General features: G+C 46.4%; 1 protein-coding gene across 3 annotated transcripts in view; it reads right to left on the bottom strand.

Moving 5' to 3' along the window:
* ILRUN (inflammation and lipid regulator with UBA-like and NBR1-like domains) overlaps positions 1 to 22,622 on the bottom strand; it is a 63,875-nt gene that overhangs the window by 16,260 nt on the left and 24,993 nt on the right. For 2 of the 3 annotated variants that reach the window (XM_033919431.1, XM_033919430.1), the window contains exon 3: positions 6,263 to 6,460. The exons of the other annotated variant lie outside the window; for it this stretch is intronic. In XM_033919431.1, coding sequence (XP_033775322.1) covers positions 6,263 to 6,460 — 198 coding nt within the window. The remainder of the gene's footprint in view (positions 1 to 6,262; positions 6,461 to 22,622) is intronic. 3 annotated transcript variants of the gene reach the window in all.

The following is a 22,622-nucleotide window of genomic DNA, read 5'->3' as shown; positions in this document are numbered from 1 at the left end:
TGAGGGCCGCAATCCAGTTGGGTTTTCAGGATCTCCCTAATGAATATGCATTGAAAGCAGTGCATGCACATAGATCTCATGCATATTCATTGGGGAAATCCTGAAAACCCGACTGGATTGCAGCCCTCAAGGAGGGACTTTGAAGACCCCCTGCTTTAAATGTTGCAAAACAAGCCTCCCAAAGTTTCCAGAAATGATCCTTGTTGCATATAGCTGATTGTCATGTAAAAGATACCCTTATACAAACCAGATTTCAAACATTCCCGTTTAGGCCACAGTAATCGGTACACACTCTCTCTCTCTCCACTGCAGAGTACTCAAAATTCAGCTGCATGAACCCAATGCAATTACAGCTATGTAATATCTCTCTTCAAACCACTACAATGGCTTCTATCCATTCGCATATATACTTCACACTTCTCCTCACATCTAAATGCATTGTCTCTGAAGCTCTTTATAAAACTCTTCTATATCCCTCAAACTCTGCTAATATTGACCATATTTATTATAGTGAAGGCTTCAGGACATGTATCTGTGTTTTGGTTAGATTATAAGTTCATGCAGTGCCGACTGTTATCTGTATTTATATACTGCTGTATATCGTGACTCTTCATACCCTTGTACATTTTTCAAATTTTGCTGTCTAAAAAATATATTTTGCATTGTATTAAAGCAGGAGCTTGTTTTATTGATCTACACCAGTGGTTCTCAAACCTGTCCTGGGGGACCTTCAGCCAGATGGGTTTTGAGGATATCCCTAATGAATATGCATGAGTGATTTGCATATAATGGAGGCAACAGGTATGCAAATCTGTCTCATGCATATTCACTAGGGATATCCTCAAAACCTGACTTGCTGGGGGCCCTCCAGGACAGGTTTGAGAACCACTTATCTATACTACATATGCTACCTTTTCAATATGAAAGAACAATTACAGAAATATCCAAAGAGTAATAATAAGAAACCACAGTCTTGACTGCCTAAACCTTCACACTGTTTATCTAACAAACCCAAACTGTCTCCATTTCTAAAAACTGCTTTAACTAGGCCCACATTGGACCAGATTCTATAAATGGTGCCTAAAAAATGCACCAAACTTTAGGTGCAGTCATTTACACCAACTGAACCATGATATAAATCCTCATGCCTAAATTAAGCGCGGATCTCTCCGTCTGTGTAAATTGCAGAATGCCCCAATCCACCTTCCCATCACTGTGCCCCCTTTTTGTAATTGTGGAAAAAATTTATGCACATAAATTTTTATTCCAATCAGCACCAGTAATTGCTTGTTAAGATACCAATTGTCAGTGCTAATTGGCTCATTATTCGATTAAACTGCATTTTTCATAAAAGTTATGGGATTATGTTAACAGAGTGCACCTGTGTCCAATCCCAGTTGAGCTGATTCAAATATATCTGGAAAAATACATTCAGCAGTTTCTATTCTATGAAATGAATTTGAAGTAAGGGTCTAAAAGCATTATTCAGGACCTGGTAGAAGAACTCTGAGATAAAGTTATTCAACAGATACAAATTGGGGAAAGGCAATAAGAAATTTTCAATGTGTCCCCCCAATGTGTCCCCCTCCCCCATCTCCAATTCAACTTTTGATCAGAACAGCAGAATGATTATGGTATAAACTGTTTATGGCATAAATGTGTCTGTATTGAAAACCATCTCACAAAATGCTAACTCTGTATTGTAGCACCTTTACAGAAGCTCATGTAAATCGCTCTGAATTGACTCCCCAGTCATTAAGTTTCCCCGAAAATAAGACAGTGTCTTATATTAATTTTAGGCCCAAAAAAGGCACTAGGTTTTATTTTCAGGGTATGTACATGATCATCTCTCCCTTCCTCTCCTTCACCCTAATTCTTCCTCTTTCCTTTCTCTCCCCCACATGTGCAGCATCTTTCCTCCCCTCCCATCCCTCGTGCAGCAGGACCCTTGACAAGCTTCTATCCTACCCTCCCTTCCATCCCTCGTGTACAGGACCACACGGGCGGAAGGCCGAAGCAGCCTGTTTAGAGTGCTGGCGGCTCGACACTGCTTAGGGAGGTATGTAGGGCTAGCGGCAGGGTTCCAATGGGAGGGAGGGTAGGATGGGGATTTGGCTGCATGGCGGGTGCTCGCTCAAGGGTTCTGCTGCACAAGGGATGGGAGGGAGGGAATGGAAACTGCCTGCGAATCCCGAGACTAGGGCTTATTTTGGGGGTAGGGCTTATATTAAGATCTACCCCGATAATCCTGCTAGGGCTTATTTTCGGAGTAGGTCTTATTTTCGGGGAAACACGGTAGCTGTATAGAAGCTTTCAATAAACAAACATTTATGCTATAAGTAATTATGATGCAATCAACAACTGGCTACCAACCAGTTTTACAAATGAAGATATCCCAACAGACAATTTCAATGTCTTTGAATATTCCTTGAGGTACTATCGCATCCATCAATGTAAAATGGAAATAATTTGGCATCATTAAGACATCACCCTCATCAAGTTGTCCCTCCAAAGTTCGTAGCCAGTCAAGGAAACTGCTGAGGAAGGTCACGGTGAAGTCTAAGATTACTTTAAAAGAACTAAAGAAGTCTCTAGCCAAGACCAGGAAAACATGTTTGACTTAATTTGAAGACTTTGCCACAGATATGGTTGGTCTGGGAGGGTGGCGAGAAGGAAGCTACTGCTGGAGAAAAGCCATTTTACCCTGCTAACAACATTCTAAGCCAAAGCCTTGTGGTGGCAGCAGCATTGTGCTGTGGGGAAAAGACCGATGACTTCTGCAGCGCTGTACATCAAAACATAGGAATGTCCCTGCTCAAAAGAGCTTACAATCTAGTCAAGACAGACAAACTGGACAAGGCAGTGCATCGATACACAGTGCTCAGGTGGGAGAATTACAGAGAGAATGGTAAGAGATACCGGTGCTTGGCGGATGGGCTAGAGTTTGGAATTGGAAGCAGTTTCAAAGAAGTGGGCTTTGAGTCTGGATTTGACTACTGCAAACTACAGGCAAATCATGGAGGAAGACCTTTTCGAGTCTACCAAAAACCTGAACTAAGGAGATGATTCTGATTCACCTTTCAGAAGCACAATAAGAGTGGGTCAGACCCGAGCACAACAGAAAACCTTTGCCAAGACTTAAGGGTGATCGAGATATTCTGCCAAATAAAATAGGTAAACTCTGCACCTCCTTGTGCAAAGTTTCTAGATATTTAATAGCCATCGGTCATTTAGGATATTACTTGAAAAAGGGGCTTCCAACACCAAGTACCAAGACAAAAAGGTGTTTCTTATGCTTAACTACTTTCTAAATATTTCTATAATTGTTCTTTCACATTGAAATGGAACTACCAAAATATTAGGCCAGACCAAAAGATCCATTAATGATGTGAATGGTGGCTGGGATCAGGGCTGTGGAGTCGGTAGATAAATGTTCCGACTCCGACTCCTCGGTTTTTTGTACTTCAGACTCCGACTCCGACTCCAGGTACCCGAAATTTCCTCCGACTCCACAGCACTGGTTAATTTTCAGATTGTTAAAATGGAATGTCAAGTTGAGAGAAATGAGCATTTTCGACACCACTTTCTTTTTGCTTTTAATCAAGGTTCTAAGGCCGCAGAAGCTGCTCGCAACATTTGTGCTGTGTACATAGTGGGTGCTATAGCTGAAAGAATCGCTCGTGATTGGTATGCCAAGTTCAAAATTGGAGTCGGTAGATAAATGTTCCGACTCCGACTCCTCATTTTTTTGTACTTCTGACTCCGACTCCAGGTACCCGAAATTTCCTCCGACTCCGACTCCACAGCCCTGTCTGGGATCTCCTGTGTCTGGTTGTGGTAGTTTGGATTAGGTGGTTGTTCAAGTAGGCTGGGCTGTCACCATTTATGGATTTAAATAGTAGACAGTAGAATACTATTTAAATTCTACTGTCTACTATTTAAATTCATAAATGGTGACAGCCCAGCCTACTTGAACAACCACCTAATCCAAACTACCACAACCAGACACAGGAGAACCCAGACACCCTTCACATACCCTCCAATCAGAGACATCAAACGGAAAAAACTGTATGATGGCCTTCTAGCCACACAGGCAGCAAAACTAGACCACCAACTCTCCAATCTACTAATCGCGACCCCAGATTACAAAACTTTCAGAAAAGAAATAAAAACCCTGCCATTCAAGAAATCCATGAAGACTAACTAACACCGTATGAAACATTTCAATCCTCTGAAGCAACCCGCTCTACTCTGTAACACCTCTGGACATGTCCAGAAATCCTCTTCTGTAATCCGCCTTGAACCGCAAGGTAATGGTGGAATAAAAATCACTAATGTAATTAATCCAGTATCCTGTTCCAGTCCAGTCACAAGTTCCCCAAAAATAGCCAGATTCCATACTGCAGCATTCCCTCAAGTCTACCTTAATGGATTATGAACTTTTCCTCCAGAACTTATCCAAAACTCTTTAAAACCTAGCTATTTTTTAATCAAATCCCTGAACTTAATTATGCATCAACAGAAAAAAAATTCCTCTAACTTCATGGTACATGTCTACCAGTTTCACTCCATTCATGATTTTATATACAACTCTTTCAAAAAGTGAATCCTAAACAGGTGATCTTATACAATTCATAGTTCTGACCATCAAATCACTTGGCATTACATGAATGGTTCAGACAATACTTTTTTCTTTGGACCTTCAGATGGCAATCATCAGACCAGATCCCATCACTACCAAGTTGGATCTGAGTTACATCGTCATTGGCCCATCCAATATCAATTTTCACCAAATTTACTGTCGCATAATACTTTCATCATATCTTCTTGTCAAACAGCCAGTTCATCAATTTTTCATATTTAATAAAGGAATACAATTAAAGCCACCGCTTATCTGAAAACGTTAACTTCCAGCCACTTCTGTTTCTGCCGCTCGATACTGCTTCACACTGTTTCTACACCGCTGACATATCACTTGAATCACTTCCAACATAGTGTTATATTTTGCCCAAAGGCGGCTGCATCAGGGGAGCACCATTTTTAGCATTTAAAAGCCATCTTCCTACTCGCCCAGCTACAACTTGCTGTGGTCAACAAAATCTTAGTCTGGTCTACCTTCAAACTTTTATAGGGATAGATACCAGACTGTGATTTTGGCAACCTTTATCACCAGTGCCTGAGCCAGTGCCTCACCTGGTCCAGAAGGACGAGATTTGAGAGAATACAGGTAAAGGGAGGGAGAAGGAGAAAGATACCAGACTGCAGGGGTGGAGAGCCCCAATACAAAAGTTGGCTCAGGGCACCATCGTCCCTTGAGCTGGCCCTGAATACATTAACATCAGGCAGCAGAGGAGGTTGACGTGGTGCAAAGAGTAACTTCTCTCCTCTTCCTTGATGTGTATTGCCAGCTGTGGAACACAAATGGGGGTAACTTTTGTGAAGATAGAAAGAGCATGCCAAGTGTTTCTTACAGCTTGGGGGGGGGGTTATGGAGAATAGGAATAATGCCAGCTGCTGCTACTTGTGCTTCCAATCTTTTTCCTGTGCAGAATTTGGCACAGGAAAGGAATTCTGCATTGCACAGTATTCCCCCAGGAATAACCTAACAATCTACTTAAGTTTCAAAACTCTATAGAAAAGGTCTCAGCAGAAGAAGACATAAAAGTCCAAAATAAAATAATTCAACTGGAGCAGTGAGAATTAGAGAATGACACGGTGACAAAATTCATCACTGTTCCCGTCCCCACGGATAACTGCGGGAAATAATCCCATGTCATTTTCTAGTATCTATTTTAACCTCGGTCCTTCTACACCAGCATTCTTCAAAGCAAAGCTTGCGGGTCGGTGGTTGTGGCCATTCATACTCTGATTCTTATGTGAGCCAAGGATAATGAAGCCATTGTGACATCACTGATGTGATTGGCTCTTAGGCACTGTTGGAATGAGGCATTATGACATCACAATATCTGCTCTGGATACCAGAGACTGTCATTCTGTAGTGTCTGTTTCAACCTCAGTCCTTCTACACCAGCATTCTTCAAAGCAAAGCTTGCGGGTCAGTGGTTGTGGCCATTCATACTCTGATTCTTCCCTCTCTCCTTAAAGAATGACATGAAGATGGTTTCCCACGGTTATCCGTAGGGACGGGAACGGTGATGAATTTTGTCACCGTGTCATTCTCTAGTGAGAATGAGTCAACTACAACATTACTAAGCATGAGACAGTCTGTTCCATAGTAAATTCATAAGACCATTGCTCTTACCTCCAAAATAGAGTCCTGTGGCAGTGCACATGCGCCACTGTCCCTGATACATTCCAGCTGAGCTTGGGCTACACATCTGGACACTGACATCTGTCATCTCCTGAGGCTCCAGCGACCGAACCAGCACCATGTTGATGTGACCAAACTGGTCTCCCCCAACGAATTTCAGACAGACTCCTGGGGGCCATGCTTCTGCCCCTGGGATCCAGCAGGAAGAAGAGAGGACAAGTGTGAGCAGTAGTGCAAAGGAAGACCCTAACACTTGTGCCCATTTACAGGTGATCTGCCAGCTGCATGCACACCCCTGCAACATCCACCTTCTCCAAGGGTATTTGACCGATAACTTCAATACATTCTGGATGTTCCAGTTGTATCGAATAGCATATTTTACTATTCGGCAGAATACGGATAATGTGCATTGAGCCTTAACAAAACAAATAATACAAGAAGCAACATGAAATCAAAGATCAAGTGTTTATTTCAGTAGGATATAGCACGGTATATCCCTGAATTATTCATATTCAAGTTTAAATCACTATTTGGCTGAATACGAATAATGTATTTGGGGCACTATTTAGGGCCAAACTGAATCAAATACAAATAGTTGATATGGTCCTAATTCTGACATATGTCCAGGCCTATAACTTCACTGGAGCCCATAAAACTAATTTCTAGGTTATACCACTGTTAGCTACAAGGAGACCAGCCTGGAGATGCAGAGTCATGGGGGGACTATACAGGATAGCCTCTGTCAAACAGAGCAAAAACTCCCTTGGCCACAGTGATCATAGAGCAAATTGGACATCTGTAACAGAACCATCACCTCGGACTGAATTCTCCTTTACTTTTCTCTCATTTTTAAATTCAGAACAAACATACATTTTCAATTACATCATTAACTAGAACTAATAAAAGTATGTGTGCCCACACTATACTTACCAGTGCGTGATCTGACCTGTTTTTCTGGTTTCTGACACAGGGCAGAAGGGAAACTGCTCTGTCTCGATTTAGCACATCCTTTCAAATACAAAGCAATTTTGGCAGCAAACTGGAGTCATTAGTAGTTTACACTTCATTTCCAAATTCCTACTAAAGTATTGGAGAGCATACAGAAACTCTCACAGACCATCCCCAGACTCTTTCAGGATAAATCACTCATTATAAGCACCCTAAGGGTTGGACCTCCTTTGGTATTCTGCCTATCAAGTGCATATGATCCAAGCACATAATTCACTTAGGTTGAAAATTGTGCACCATTGGGGTGACTTTATTGGCCAAATGGGTCACTGAAAACTTTACCTCCAGAAGAAAAATTCTATCCTGCATTCAGCCAGAAGGCTCTTTTCTCTGTTCAAGTACTGGAAAAAATGGGAGTGAAAAAGAGGGCCAGAATACATGCCACACAACATCACCTTTTTATTCAAATGAGTGCTTTGAGGCACTAAGAAAACACTGTATAGTGTGCAAAGATTCTCAGCCCTGCAAATCCTGTCACAGAATTGCTCGTAGTCATGAAGAGCCATCTAGAGCTCTGAAATAGGGTCTACAGAAATGCAGAAATAGAAAAAGTGGTGGGCTATGTCCCTATCAATAATAAAGGATATCTGAGCAGCAGAGAATGGACCAGGTGGATAGAAGAGTTGAGTGGCAGAGAAAGAACAGGAGACAGATTGAGAGGGGCTGGAGGAGCCTATGTTAGCAGGGAAGGGATGGTTTGTGAGTGCTAGTAATAGGTAGTGCTAAGTGCTGAGGGGAGAGTAGAGATTAGATGAGCGCCAACTCTTTCTCCAATCCAAACTGAAGAAAGGCCAGTATGTGCAAAATAGCCCTCTCTGCACACCAACTCTAAAAGGTCCTCCACACCCTTGCACAGGCCACCAAGATAAGAATGATTCCTAGCCTGCAAAAGTGTAGTAAATCACAGTTTGCATAATTCTTGTGCCTCAAATGCGACTTTTCAATGGTCAAGTCATAAGACCAAATAGAGAAGGATCCTCCATCAAGACCAGATCTTGCCATAGCAATCCCTGAGCACCTGGCAGAGGCTGGGGGTTGTCCATCCAGAAGATGAAGTATGTCCATGTGCTATGGCCACCTCGGCCAGTCCAGCACACATGGAATACAATCTGCTGAAATCCTCTGCCCATCATTGGCCAGGGGAGACTCAGCGCATAAAGGCCTAGAGAGCCCAGCTCTCTCTCACAACTGAAGTGGGATACTTCAGCATTGGTCCTGGAGGCCATCAGATCAAAAGAAGGGAAGCACCAGCGACTCACCACCAGCTGAAAAGCCTCCTCGGACAGCTCCCATTCCCCTGGATCCAAGGAATTCTGTTAAGGAAATCTGCTTGTACGTTCAGTGAACCTGCAATGTATGTTGCCAAGAGACACAGGATATGCTGTCCCACCCAACTCATCATCGTGGCCTGCCCGGTCGAACGAACGGAAGAATTTTTTTTTTTTTTTAAAACAAGAAAACGTAACAAAAAGACCACAAAAATGAGTAAAAGAACCCAAAACCGTGTGTCTAGAAGGCAGAAGTGAAGTTACTTCACGCAGAGAGTCGAAGATGGACTTCTCAGCTCCGCGGAAAAGTAAGAACTGAGGAGACACGCCCGGTGCATCGGGCGTGAAGGCACTCGCGCACGCGCGGTGCGGGCGACTGGAAACTTCTGAAGTTTCTACAAGCAAGTATGCTTGTGAGACGTCCGCATTGGGGCTCCGTTGGATGATGTCACCCACTAGTGAGAATACCTGTTTGCTTGTCCTGGAATAATCTCCCATGCTTTCGAAGTTTGTGCCCTTAAAGTTGATGTGCTTGACTTAGTGAAACCTTTCCTGAGGTTGAACCATATCATGTTGTGGTCACTGGAGGCCAACGTATCGCCTACTGAGACCTCTGTGACACTTTCTCCATCAGAGAACACCCTGACTGGTGCTCCACTCAAAAAGAGGACCAAACTATCAGCGCCAGATGAATCACCTGGAGTTCCAACGCATTGATAGACCAGGCCACCTCCTCCTGTGACCACATGCTCTGGGCCAAGTTATTGACATAGTGAGTGCCTCAGCCAAACAAACTGGCATACACCGGTCACAACCTCCCATTGCAGGCCTGGAAAAGGAATCCCTTTGGTCAAGTTCTGCTCTGACAACCACCAGCGCAGGGTCTGCCGAGCCAATGGAGTCCATGGTAGGTAAACACTGTAGTCCTTGGAGACTAGAGGCCAGCGGCTGAGAAAGGACAGCTGAAGAGGACGCATTTGAGCCTTTGCCCAAGGAACCATCTCTATCACCATCATCATGGACCCCAGCAACTACACATAGTCCTACATCCAAAAGCTGCTCTGATAAAGGAGAGAGAATGCTTGAACAATTAGCTTCTCCTTCCTGTGCTGGGGAAAAAAATACACCTTCCCTCCTGGTATCAAACAAAACCTCCAGACATTGTGCAGGAACAAGTCTGCTTTTCTGAAAATTGATGACCCAGCCTAGAGACTGAAGAAAAGCCATGAAGGCAGCTGTGGCCACCTTACCATCTTTGAAGGATGAGGCCTGAATGATCCAATGACCCAGAACAATCTACCGACGCCTCAAATGGGCTGCTTCTACCACCATGACTTTCGAAAATGTTGGAGGGGCTGTGGTGAGATCAAAGGGCATCATCCTGAAAGTGACAGCCCAGCACCACAAATCTAGAACTTGCTGCTGAGGAGGCCATATGTGAATACGTAGGTAAACCTCCTTGAGGTCCAGGGCAGTTAAGAATTCTCCTGGATGCACTGATGATATCACCGAGTGCAAGGTCTCCATATGGAAGTGTGAAACCCGCAGAGAGTGACTGAGGCCCTTGAGGTCCAAAACTGGATGAAAGGGTGAATGATGAAGTGAATTGAGTACTGCTCTCTCTCTGCTGTTTGGGAGGGATTGACATACTGATGGTGGAAAGCACTGCCAGTGCCTTCTCGCCCATTCAACAATGCAACTCCAAGAAGAGAGGTGTGACCAGGTAGAATTCCAGGACTGCACCCTGTGCTTTCCTGGGGAAAGTTGTCCATGACCGCCAAAAGAGGAATGGGCATCGACATGGCAGATGAGGTTCAATGTGGATAAGTGAAAAGTGATGCATGTCGGTAACAAAAATCTCATGCACGAATACAGAATGTCCGGGGCGGTACTTGGAGAGACCTCCCAGGAAAGGAACTTGGGAGTTCTGATCGACAAATCGATGAAGCCGTCCACACAATGTGCGGCGGCAGCAAAAAGGGCAAACAGAATGCTAGGAATGATAAAGAAGGGGATCACGAACAGATCAGAGAAGGTTATCATGCCGCTGTACCAGGCCATGGTACGCCCTCACCTGGAGTCCAGCACTGGTTTCCGTACATGAAAAAGGGCACGGTTCTACTCGAAAGGGTCCAGAGAAGAGCGACTAAGATGGTTAAGGGGCTGGAGGAGCTGCCGTACAGCAAAAGATTAGAGAAACTGGGCCTCTTCTCCCTCGAACAGAGGAGATTGAGAGGGGACATGATCGAAACATTCAAGGTACTGAAGGGGATAGACTTAGTAGATAAGGACAGGTTGTTCACCCTCTCCAAGGTAGGGAGAACAAGAAGGCACTCTCTAAAGTTGAAAGGGGATAGATTCCGTACAAACGTAAGGAAGTTCTTCTTCACCCAGAGAGTGGTAGAAAGCTGGAACGCTCTTCCTGAGGCTGTTATAGGGGAAAACATCTTCCAAGGATTCAAGACAAAGTTAGACAAGTTTCTGCTGAACAAGAACGTGCGCTGTTAGGGCTAGTCTCAGTTAGGGTGCTGGTCTTAGACCAGAGGGCCGCCGCGTAAGCAGACTGCTGGGCATGATGGACCACTGGTCTGACTCAGCAGTGGCAATTCTTATGTTAACAGAGCTCTGTACCAAATCTGGCCCAGAATCGTGCTCCAAAGCACCAGCTTCTCCCTCCCACGGCTTGCATGCAGTATAATGCTCCGAAGAATCCTGGTGCATTCCACAGCAGGAGCACCTTTTCACTGCCTTGGATGAAGCTAACAGAGTCTCTGATGTGGGTTTTCCAGTGGCCCAGAACACCCCCCTCCCCCCCCCCCCCAAGGGTTCACAGCTGCATCCTGTGTGCCAAAAAGGGAGATTACCACTCCTGCTCTTCCCAGCCCACTCCATTTCATACAGGCTGGAACCATACTCAAAAACCTACAGTTCCCTACAAGCAGCCGAGACTGCATCTGGACTCTGGCTTACTTCCTCTGTTTCAGCCTTTTTTGTTTAAGAACAGACAACTACTGAGTTTTGCTGTTGACAAACCAGATCGGAGAGGGAGGGGGCAGGAACCTCAGGAAGCAGAGTGAATGGCTCCAGAATGCAACAACTTATGTCGTAGAAAAAGCAATGTTACTTACCGTAACAGTTGTTATCCAGGGACAGCAGGCAGCTATTCTCACTAGTGGGTGATGTCATCAGACAGAGCCCCGGTACGGACGTCTCACAAGCACGTGTTGCTTGTAGAAACTTAAAGTTTCTAGATGCCCGCACCGCGCATGCGCCGGTGCCTTCCTACCCGGAGATCCGGGCGTGTCTCCTCAGTTCAGGTAGCTAGCCTGAGAAGCCAACCCAGGGGAGGTGGGTGGGACGTGAGAATAGCTGCCTGCTGTCCCTGGATAACAACTGTTACGGTAAGTAACATTGCTTTATCCCAGGACAAGCAGGCAGGTATTCTCACTAGTGGGTGACCTCCAAGCTAACCTCAGTGGGATGGAGGGGGAGTTGGCGACTTAAGAGAATAAATTTTTCAATACTGTTTGGCCAAACTGTCCATCCCGTCTGGAGAGGGTATCCAGACAATAATGTGAGGTGAATGTGTGAACCGAGGACCAGGTGGCAGCCTTGCAAATTTCCTCGATTGGTGTTGATCTGAGGAATGCTACTGAGGCTGCCATTGCTCTGACCTTATGGGCTGTGACCTTACAAGGAAGTGATAATCCAGCCTGGGCATAGCAGAAAGAGATACAAGCCGCCATCCAATTAGAGATGGTGCGCTTTGATACGGGTCTTCCCAACTTGTTAGGGTCGAAGGAGACAAAAAGTTGAGGAGTGGTTCTGTGTGGCTTGGTGCGATCCAGGTAGAAAGCCAAGGCACGTTTACAGTCTAGAGTGTGAAGGGCCGATTCTCCGTGGTGAGAATGAGGCTTAGGGAAGAATACTGGAAGTACAATGGATTGGTTGAGATGAAATTCGGAGACCACCTTAGGCAGGAATTTCGGGTGAGTGCGGAGGACCACCTTGTCATGGTGGAATACTGTGAATGGTGGGTCCGCCATCAATGCCTGGAGTTCGCTGACTCTGCGAGCGGACGTAAGGGCTACAAGGAAAAGCACTTTCCAGGTGAGATACTTCAGAGGGGCCCTGTTGAGTGGTTCAAACGGGGGCTTCATGAGATGGGAAAGGACTACATTGAGGTCCCAAACTACTGGGGGTGGTTTGAGAGGAGGGTTAACATGGAAGAGTCCTTTCATAAATCTGGCGACCACCGGATGGGCCGAGAGGGGTTTCCCTTGTAGGGGCTGGTGGAACGCCGCAATAGCGCTCAGGTGGACTCGTATGGATGTGGACTTGAGCCCAGATTGAGATAGGTGCAGGAGATAGTCCAGCACGGAGGATAAGGAAGCTCGCTGAGGTTCCTTTGACTTAGAAACGCACCATGAGGAGAATCTGGTCCATTTCTGGGAGTAGCATTGTCGAGTGGCGGGCTTCCTGGAAGCTTCCAAGACCTCCCTCACTTCTTGTGAGAATTGGTGAGGGGTTACGTTGAGAGGAGCCAAGCTGTCAGGTGGAGAGACTGCAGGTTGGGATGAAGTAGTGATCCTTGCTGTTGAGTAAGTAGTGAAGGAAACACTGGAAGTGGTACTGGTTCCCTGCTGCTGAGTTGAAGTAGGAGGGAGAACCAAGGTTGTCTGGGCCACCGAGGAGCTATTAGAATCATGGTTGCCCGTTCGAGTTTCAGCTTGACCAGAGTCTTCTGGATCAGCGGGAATGGTGGGAACGCATACAGAAATCGTTTCCCCCAGTTCAGTAGAAAAGCATCTGCCTCGAGGCGGTGAGGAGTGTAGATCCTGGAGCAAAACTGAGGCAGTTTGGCGTTGTGGGGAGCCGCAAAGAGGTCTATCTGAGGCGTCCCCCATTGCGTGAAGATTTGGTGAAGGGGGCTGGAATGGAGAGTCCATTCGTGCGGTTGTAGCAGGCGGCTTAGTTTGTCTGCTAAGACGTTGTTCTCCCCCTGGATGTATACTGCTCTGAGTAGGGTGTTGTGGCGCACCGCCCAGTCCCAGACTCGTAGAGCTTCCTGGCAAAGGAGGGCCGAGCCCGTGCCTCCTTGCTTGTTGATATAATACATGGCGGCCTGATTGTCTGTGCGAATGAGGATTACCATGTCGTGGAGTAGGTGTTGGAAAGCTTGGAGCGCATTGAAGATGGCTCTGAGTTCCAGTAGATTGATTTGGTGTAGTCTCTCCGCATTGGTCCAGAATCCTTGGGTGCGGAGACCCTCCAGGTGGGCCCCCCATGCGTAATTCGACGAATCGGTCGTGAGAACTTTCTGATGGGGGGGAGAGTGCATCAGCAAACCTCTGGATAGATTCGAAGAGGTCATCCACCAAAGTAGAGACTGCCGAAGAGCAGGTGTGACTAAGATGCGTTTGGATAGTGGATCGGATGTCTGATTCCACTGTGATGCCAGGGTCCACTGGGGGATCCTGAGGTGGAGTCTGGCAAAGGGTGTCACATGTACTGTGGAGGCCATATGGCCCAGGAGCACCATCAGTTGTCTCGCCGGTAGGGTTTGGCGAGTAGACACCGACTGGCAGAGATGAAGAAGGGATTCCATGCGTTGCCGAGGTAGGAATGCTCGGAGTCGGGTGGTGTCCAGGACCGCTCCGATGAAGGGGAGGGACTGGGTGGGTTGTAGGTGAGACTTGGAGAAGTTGATCTCGAAGCCCAAATTCTGGAGGAAGTAGGTTGTAGCCAAGGCCGCCGAAGTGACCTCTGGGGCTGACGGGGCCTTTATGAGCCAGTCGTCGAGGTATGGGAATACCTGTAGACCCCTGTCCCGGAGTGCTGCGGCCACTACCACCAGGCACTTTGTGAAGACTCTGGGGGACGAAGATAGGCCGAATGGTAGCACTCGATACTGTAGGTGCAGATTTCCCACCCGAAATCTGAGGAACTTTCGGGAGGCCGGGTGAATGGGGATGTGAGTGTAGGCCTCCTTGAGATCCAGGGAGCATAACCAGTCGTTCTGCTCGAGGAGGGGGTATAGAGAAGCCAGAGTCAACATGCGAAACTTCTCTTTGACCAGGAACTTGTTGAGGGCCCGAAGGTCTAAAATGGGTCGCAGGTCGCCCGTTTTCTTCGGGACGAGGAAGTACCGGGAGTAAAACCCTCGGTTCAATTGGTCTGAAGGGACCGGCTCGACAGCCCGAAGCTGGAGTAAGGTTTGGACTTCCTGAAGAAGAAGGGCGGTCTGCGTCGAGCTTGAAGGATACTCTCTTGGAGGGTGGTCCGGGGGGACCCGGTGGAATTGAAGAGAGTATCCTTCTCTTATGATGGTGAGGACCCATAGGTCCGTAGTTATGGCCTCCCATCGATGGTAAAAGAGATGGAGGCGGCCCCCTATGGGAGAGGCCGAGGTTACGCTCCCGGGGGGGGCGTCAAAAGGGCTGGGGGGCCTTAGGTACGGCCGGTGGCTGGGGTTTTTGCTGAGACTTCTGGGGAGGTTGTCTCTTCGCAGGCTGTCTCGCAGCAGGCGTTTGTCTGGGCATGTAACGCCGCTGGTAAATCAGGGGTGGCCTGGAAGGTCGAGACTGTTGAGGTTTGGGTTTGGGCCGCAGGATGGATTGAAAGGATTTTTCATGATCCGACAGCTTCTTGGTAACAGTCTCGATAGACTCATCGAACAGGTCAGCTCCAGCACATGGTACGTTGGCGAGTCTGTCCTGTAGGTTGGGATCCATATCGATGGTACGGAGCCATGCCAGGCGACGCATAGCTACCGCGCTTGCGGCGGCGCGTGCCGAGAGTTCGAATGCATCGAAGGAGGATTGCATCAGCTGGAGGCGTAATTGGGAGAGGGAGGCTACCACTTCCTCGAACTCGAATCGAGCTTGGTTGTCTATGAACGGAGTGAACTTGCGGAGCACCGGCAAGAAGAACTCCAGATAGGAAGAGAAAAAGAAGTTGTAGTTTAGCACCCGTGACGCCATCATGGAGTTTTGGTAGAATTTTCTACCAAATTTGTCCATCGTTCTCCCCTCTCGGCCCGGCGGTACAGAGGCGTAGACCTGGGAGGGGTGAGAGCGTTTTAGGGAGGACTCGACCAGCAGGGATTGGTGGGAGAGTTGAGGGCCCTCGAACCCTTTATGGTGCACGATGCGGTATCGAGCATCGAGTTTGCTGGGGATCGCCGATATGGAATACGGCGTTTCGAAGCACTGCATGAAGGTCTGGTCCAGTAATTTATGCAGGGGGAGCCGAAGCGACTCCGTTGGAGGGTTAGGTAAGTGCATGGTGTCCAGATACTCTTTGGAGTATCGGGAGCCCGTGTCAAGGGTCACATCCAGATCATCCGCCATTTGTCGGAGGAATGATGAGAAGGACAATTGTTCCGCCAGCGTCGGTCTGTGAGACGGGCTGGCGGAGGAGGAGGCCTCCAGGTCCGTGGACATCGGGGAGTGACAAGGAGAATCGGGCACCGGTGTTTCCTCGTACTCCGGGCCCCTCGGAGGGGACGCCTCTGATGAGGAGTATCCCCTACGTTGCAGTTTTTTCTGCGGTGACACCTCCGAATGGCGTGAGGAGTGCCAGGATGAGTGTCTCGATCGGTGCCCGTCTCGGTGGCGGGACGGGGATCGGGATCGTCTGTGCATCGCATGGTCTCCCGAGGCCCCCAAGTGGATAGGGCTGGAAGCAGTGGATCGCCACTGGGTCTGCGGTGCGGGTTCCTGCGATGCTACCCAAGTCTGGTAAGGAGTACGGAGGAACTCTTCCTGACTATGCCCAGGGCTTCGAGTATCGATCGGAGGTCTGGTCCCATGTTGGCGCGGAGGCGTAATGGGTTCTAATGGCGGCATGTCGGTAAGCGAGGCTTGCCGCGTGGGTATCGCCGCCCTCCCCCGTTCGTCCTCGTCGGTTGTCGAGGTCGAACGGTGTGGGGGAGGGGGAGGGGGCGGACCGCCCCTTTGGACCGGTACCGGGAGGTCACCCTGTATGGCAGCGATGAGCCCGGGTCCGATGGTCTGCATGAGCTCAACGAATTGAGCTTCCAGCACGGACCGTAGCGAAGCCGATAGGGAGGGATCCGCACCGAAAGGGGGTCCTCCTGCACGGGCATCGCGCTCCTTCGAGGTCGAGTGCTTCTGCTTAGTAGCTTTCGGCACTTTGATGACCATTGGTGGCACTGTGGAAGGAAGAGGTACCTGAACCGAGGAGACCGGGGCAGGCACCGACGTCGAGCTCGTGGATGGTGTCGGGGCGAGCGATGCCGGTTTCGCCGTACTCGATGCAGGAGGAGTCGATGCCGGTTTCGCCCGAACCGGGGAGGTATCGGATGAAGTGGAGGCTGAGGGATCCTTAGCTGCATCCATCTTGAACATCGATTCCCACAATAGGCAACGCCGCTTGAATGAGCGTGCCGTAAGGGTAGAGCAAGGCCCGCACGATTTCGGGATGTGGTCAGGGCCCAAACACTGCAAACAGCGCCAGTGAGGGTCCGTGAGTGAAATCGCGCGTTGGCACTTGCTGCACTTTTTAAAACCGGTGATTGGCCGGGACATAGGCCGGAAAATCTCTGCCGCGAGGTCGAAGCCCGTGGGCCTGAGCCACGTGGCCGGCCCGTTCGACCCGCCGGAGGAAATAATCTTCTCTTTTTTTTTTTTTTTTTTTTTACTGAAAAAGAAAAGAACTGTTAACTGTAATTAAAAGAAACGAAAACGCGGACAAGGAAGGCAAATTTAACTGAATTCAGCTAGCGCATGAAGAAGTTGAACTTCTCAGCTCCGCGGAAAAGAAAGAACTGAGGAGACACGCCCGGATCTCCGGGTAGGAAGGCACCGGCGCATGCGCGGTGCGGGCATCTAGAAACTTTAAGTTTCTACAAGCAACACGTGCTTGTGAGACGTCCGTACCGGGGCTCTGTCTGATGACATCACCCACTAGTGAGAATACCTGCCTGCTTGTCCTGGGATAACAAAGGTTACTGCCATCAAGTTATGTTGTAAAACTTTAAACTCAATCTTTTTATTCCTTTAGGTCTAGGGGAGGGAAGGAGGAAGATGCTTAACATGGAGCAGGAGTTGCTGATGATGTCATCAGTAATGCGGCAGATTGAATTCCCCGACGGACAAGGCCAAGCAGCCTGTTTAGAGTGCTGCCGGCCCGACGCTGCTTGGGATCAAGGTAGGGCTCACTCGCAGTCAGCGGGGAGGGAAGGATGGAGGGTCAGCAGGGGTTCGGATGCACTGTGGGGGCGGCGGGGGAGGTTAAACAGTTGCTGCCAGCGAATCCCAGGACTAGGGCTTATTTTTGGGGTAGGGCTTATGATGCTAGGCTTATTTTCGGGGAAACACAGTAGTTGCTAAAGGACTAAATTCCCCAGGAATAATTTTCACCACCTCCTTACATTAGTCCATCAGGGATCCTCCCATGAGAACAGCTAGCAATATAGTCAAACTTTGGTTTATTAGTGCTGCAGTTTGCGAGTGTTTTGCAAGACGAGCAAAACATTCGCAAAATGTGCGCCTCGGAAACCGAGCTTGACTCTATTTACGAGCGTCCCCCGTCCCCCCCCCGGCGATCCAGCATCCCCCCCGCTCACGTGCCCCCCCCTCCTGCCACAATCTGGCATCCCCCATTCACCCACCCAAACACATTCTCTTATCCCTATCTGGCACTGGCACCAACACACAGGACATGCCGGTGCCGGAAGATCTTCCTCTTCCTTGTGCTGGGCCGAGATTCTTGGAGAGAGCGAGAACTAGAAGGCCTTGAGCATGCACAGATGTCATCTATCCTATCCTAGTGTATACTTATGAAGGAATTCTGGAATCTCTTGTGGCACATCCAGAATCACAGTTTGAGAGACACTGACATATAGAGATGCAGAGCTTTTCAACTGGAAAAATTTTATAGCACTGGAACAGCAAGCACTAAATATCAGGCCTCTCTATTATTTCAAATTCCTCGCTCACCATTTACAGGCCGCAAACTGAGAACATAGATAAAACTGAACTGCAGTACAAATGGGCTCCACGTTAAGAGTATAAACTTTTACTAGGGCTGGTACCTTGGTGTTACAATGACTACCTTGAAAAATAACTTTGGCTATAGCCACACCTTACCCACTAAGGCTGGAGCGGCACTGATTGGAGCCACACCTTAACATGAAGGAATAAGAAGTCGTTTGTAAGCAGGGGAGGCAGGATGATACCATGTGTTGCACATCAGAAAACATCTATCTAACCTCACAAGGCGTGGCATGCCTGATCTCTGAAAGACCAGAACGCAGAAGCATGATCACAACTGCTGCTCTCTCTTTCCTTATCAAAAGCACAAGAAACCCACAGTTTAGCACTGCCAAGAAAAGAAAACAGAATTATTTTGTCATCTAAGACCAGCTCCATGCAAGACAATACAACTCACTTGGAGCCAGGAGCCGATTTCCTTAAACAAGGATGTAATGCCAAACTGAAGGATAATGCTAGAGCTTTTCTGTCTCGCTACCTCTAGCTGTAACTGGATATATACAGGTGTTATCAAATAGAAACCCCAGTACAAGCCGGGATAGTCAATAATGAACTGTCAGTGTGCTTTATGAACCTCCTGTCTAGACAGGAGGTAACCCCATAAGAACTACCTAAAGCCAGGCATCAAGTATACATGTAAATACCAATATTCTAGCCATTTACATGTGCAAATAAATAAGAATTGCCCCTGCTGGGTCAGACCAGTAGTCCATCGTGCCCAGCAGCCCGTTCCCGTGGCAGCCCTTAGGTCAAAGACCAGGGCCCTAACTGAGACTAGCCCTACCTGCGTATGTTCTGGTTCAGCAGGAACTTGTCTAACTTTGTCTTGAATCCCTGGAGGGGATGCTATTCTAAGTATGTACATGTCTTCAATAGTATTAATAAATCACAGCTCTAATTAAACAGTAAATGTTACTTAATTAATATCCTTATTTAAATGTGAAGTGCTCAGACCTTATAACCAATGTTTTTAGTGATGTCACCAAAACGAGGTTAACAAGGGGACCATCATCGCCTTCAACGTCCCCATACCACCTTTAGTATATCAACAAGACACTCTATGTGAGTTGCTATTATATATAATATACTTATCTTCACCAGGTGGTTGTTGGTAATGTTGAACCTCGTTGATAAAGTGTAAAAACTGTGTTATGTGGGCTTTAAAATATATCCACTCAGTGTTTATCTCTACTTATGGTCCCTGTCCCCCCGACCCAGGTTTCGTTGCTTCGTCAGGGAGGGACATAGATGCTAATAACGGCTCACTTGGACTGGACGTGACCAAAGTAATGGGAAGACTAGATAAGTATATTATATATAATAGCAACTCACATAGAGTGTCTTGTTGATATACTAAAGGTGGTATGGGGACGATGATGGTCCCCTTGTTAACCTCGTTTTGGTGACATCACTAAAAACATTGGTTATAAGGTCTGAGCACTTCACATTTAAATAAGGATATTAATTAAGTAACATTTACTGTTTAATTAGAGCTGTGATTTATTAATACTATTGAAGATTTTCATCACAGAATATAGTTATTTAATCCTCCATAGATTGTCATGTCTTCAATAGCACATACTTTGCAGGTGGGCACAAACAGGTGGAGTTTGGCAGAGAATGGAAGGAGCACCCATTTATGACCATAACTTATAGAATACTATAAGTTATGCAAATTTAGGTGCATCTACTTACATCATCACCTCCAAAACTACTGTAAGTGCTCACAACTAAACGCATTCACATGAATATACCTCAAGACTTTTGAGATCACAAGACCAACACTTACTGGCCATTCCTTCATTAAAAGTTATTAATACGAGGCGTCACACTATTTTTTCAATAACCGCTCCTCAGTCCTGGAATGACCTTCCATTATTTATAAGAGAGGAAAAGAATTTGGACAAATTCAAGACCAAACTTAAGAGTTTCCTTTTTAAAGATGCTTTTAGTGAATAAATATGTTTTTGTCTCTCTTTATCTAATATTTCACTACAAACTATATTTGTTTCCCCTCCTAATGTTTTTACCTTAAATATATTGAATTAAACACTGATTGTAATCCATTAATAATTTTCCCTTTTGTGTTGATATCGTATGTATAGGTTACTTAATTTGATCGATTTAAACTTTGTATAGGAATGTTTGTATTCGTTATTTTAAATTTGCTTAGATTTATGTATGTGCGATTTGTTACCCATATTTGATTATTTAAGAAATTGTACATCGCCTAGAATTTGGAATAGGCGATTAATCAAATTATATAATAAACTTGGAAACTTGGTTACACTAGTAACCACTACACTATAAAGAAAAGTAGACACCTATTTATATACAGGATGCCCAAGATCGTAGCTTGGTCAAACAGTAAAAGAGAAAACCTGCATTGCACTAGGGTCCTATCACACCTCCAGGCACACCATATTGTGGATTTCGCTCTTTCTAATATCTTATTACTGTACAGTAAAATACGTTATGCTAAATATTTTAATCAGGCGTCTTCCAACTTCTTCCTCCATCAGTTACATTAACAATTATATAATTAAAGTAACTCTCAATTACACTGAATAGAGAAATTACAAAATGTTGTGAACCGTATGATTCAGATGAAACCAAGAACTCAGCATCTTGCATAGCTCCACTGTCAAGAACACAAAGGTTTATCTGGTTTGGTGCCAATTAAACATTTATATATTTAGAGTATTTATATCCTATGATCACAAGTAATTATCATTGGCACCACAGCCAGAACAGTAATGTAAGACCACAAAAAAAAAAACCAAAAAACAATGCTTCACACTCATATCAGATGGGATGTTCTTGAGGCACCAATTTGATAACCCTTAAATGTCTGATAAATTCTCTTTTCATACTAGTTGTTGGAAAACTTTCTCTGCCTCCCGTCCACTGGAAAATTGGACTTTTATCCATCTACACAGCTTCCAACAAAAGAAGTCATCACAGTTTTACATTTCCTGCGTCCTCTCTCGGCCGACTCTTAGACCACCCTGCCTCCTTGACCCCTCTAGATCTTACCTTTAAAGCTTTAGTGGTCTAGCGGTGAAGCGGGGCAGGAGCGATCTTCCTACACTCCTGCTCTCTTATATCAACCGAATCGAGCTCATATCTGGAGATGATGCGGTATACAAACCTAAGTTTTAGATTAGATTAGACGCAATAGAATAGAAATTGCTTGCTGCAAGTTCCTGCTGCAGTCTCACGAGACTGTGGGGACTCGCAGCAGGAATTTTTGATCGCAGCTCTCATGAGGCAAGAACATAGAAGATTACACCTGCCCCACTTCACCGCTACACCACCAGGGCTTTAAAAGATAAGGTCTACAGGGGTCAGGGAGGAGGCAGGGTGGTTTAGAGTTGGCCAGGGCAGGACGCGGAAAGGACTGCTTACTGCTGGCCCACTCAGGCTTCAGGGGCTGGGTAGGAAGGGAAATAGTGACCTTTTCCTGCTGGGAGATAGAGAATACTGGATAAACAGGAGGAGTGCCAGCCAATAGGACCACTTGTTAATCAGTTTCTCTATCTCCGCCTGCTGGTAGATGTGAGCTATCCCATTGGTCTCTGGATTCATCTGCTGCTGTTGCTAGGGAAAGGTGAGCTGGGTGCAGGGCAGGGCACTTGAATATAACCATCTCTCCCCCCCCCCGCCCCCCCCCCACACACAAATTTATATTCGAGTCAACTTCTTTTTCTCCTTTTTGGGGGGAAAATGTTACCTCAATTTATGTTCAGGTCAGTTTATATTGTTCACATACACATTTGAACTTACTGACAACAGGTGTATATTTGTATCCGAGCATTTTTAAACAACTGGAGATGATTGTAGAAGTCTATTTTATACAAAAACACACATATTTTTGGAAATGTGTAATAAAGTGCGCCATCATATTATTATGCAGGAGGAGAATAATTTTATAATAGGCTGCTTAACTTGCACAGCAGAAATGCACACAATTTTAAAAGGAAAAGCACACATCTATGTTCAAGTCAGAAAATTACCCCTAAGAAAAGTGCCCATGCACCTTTACATCTACTCACA

This window comes from Geotrypetes seraphini, chromosome 13 (assembly GCF_902459505.1).
Source record: "Geotrypetes seraphini chromosome 13, aGeoSer1.1, whole genome shotgun sequence".
In the NCBI taxonomy this organism is placed as follows: domain Eukaryota; kingdom Metazoa; phylum Chordata; class Amphibia; order Gymnophiona; family Dermophiidae; genus Geotrypetes; species Geotrypetes seraphini.
The sequence above is the reverse complement of the archived record's forward strand: the minus strand, read 5'-3'. Positions and strand labels throughout refer to the sequence as shown.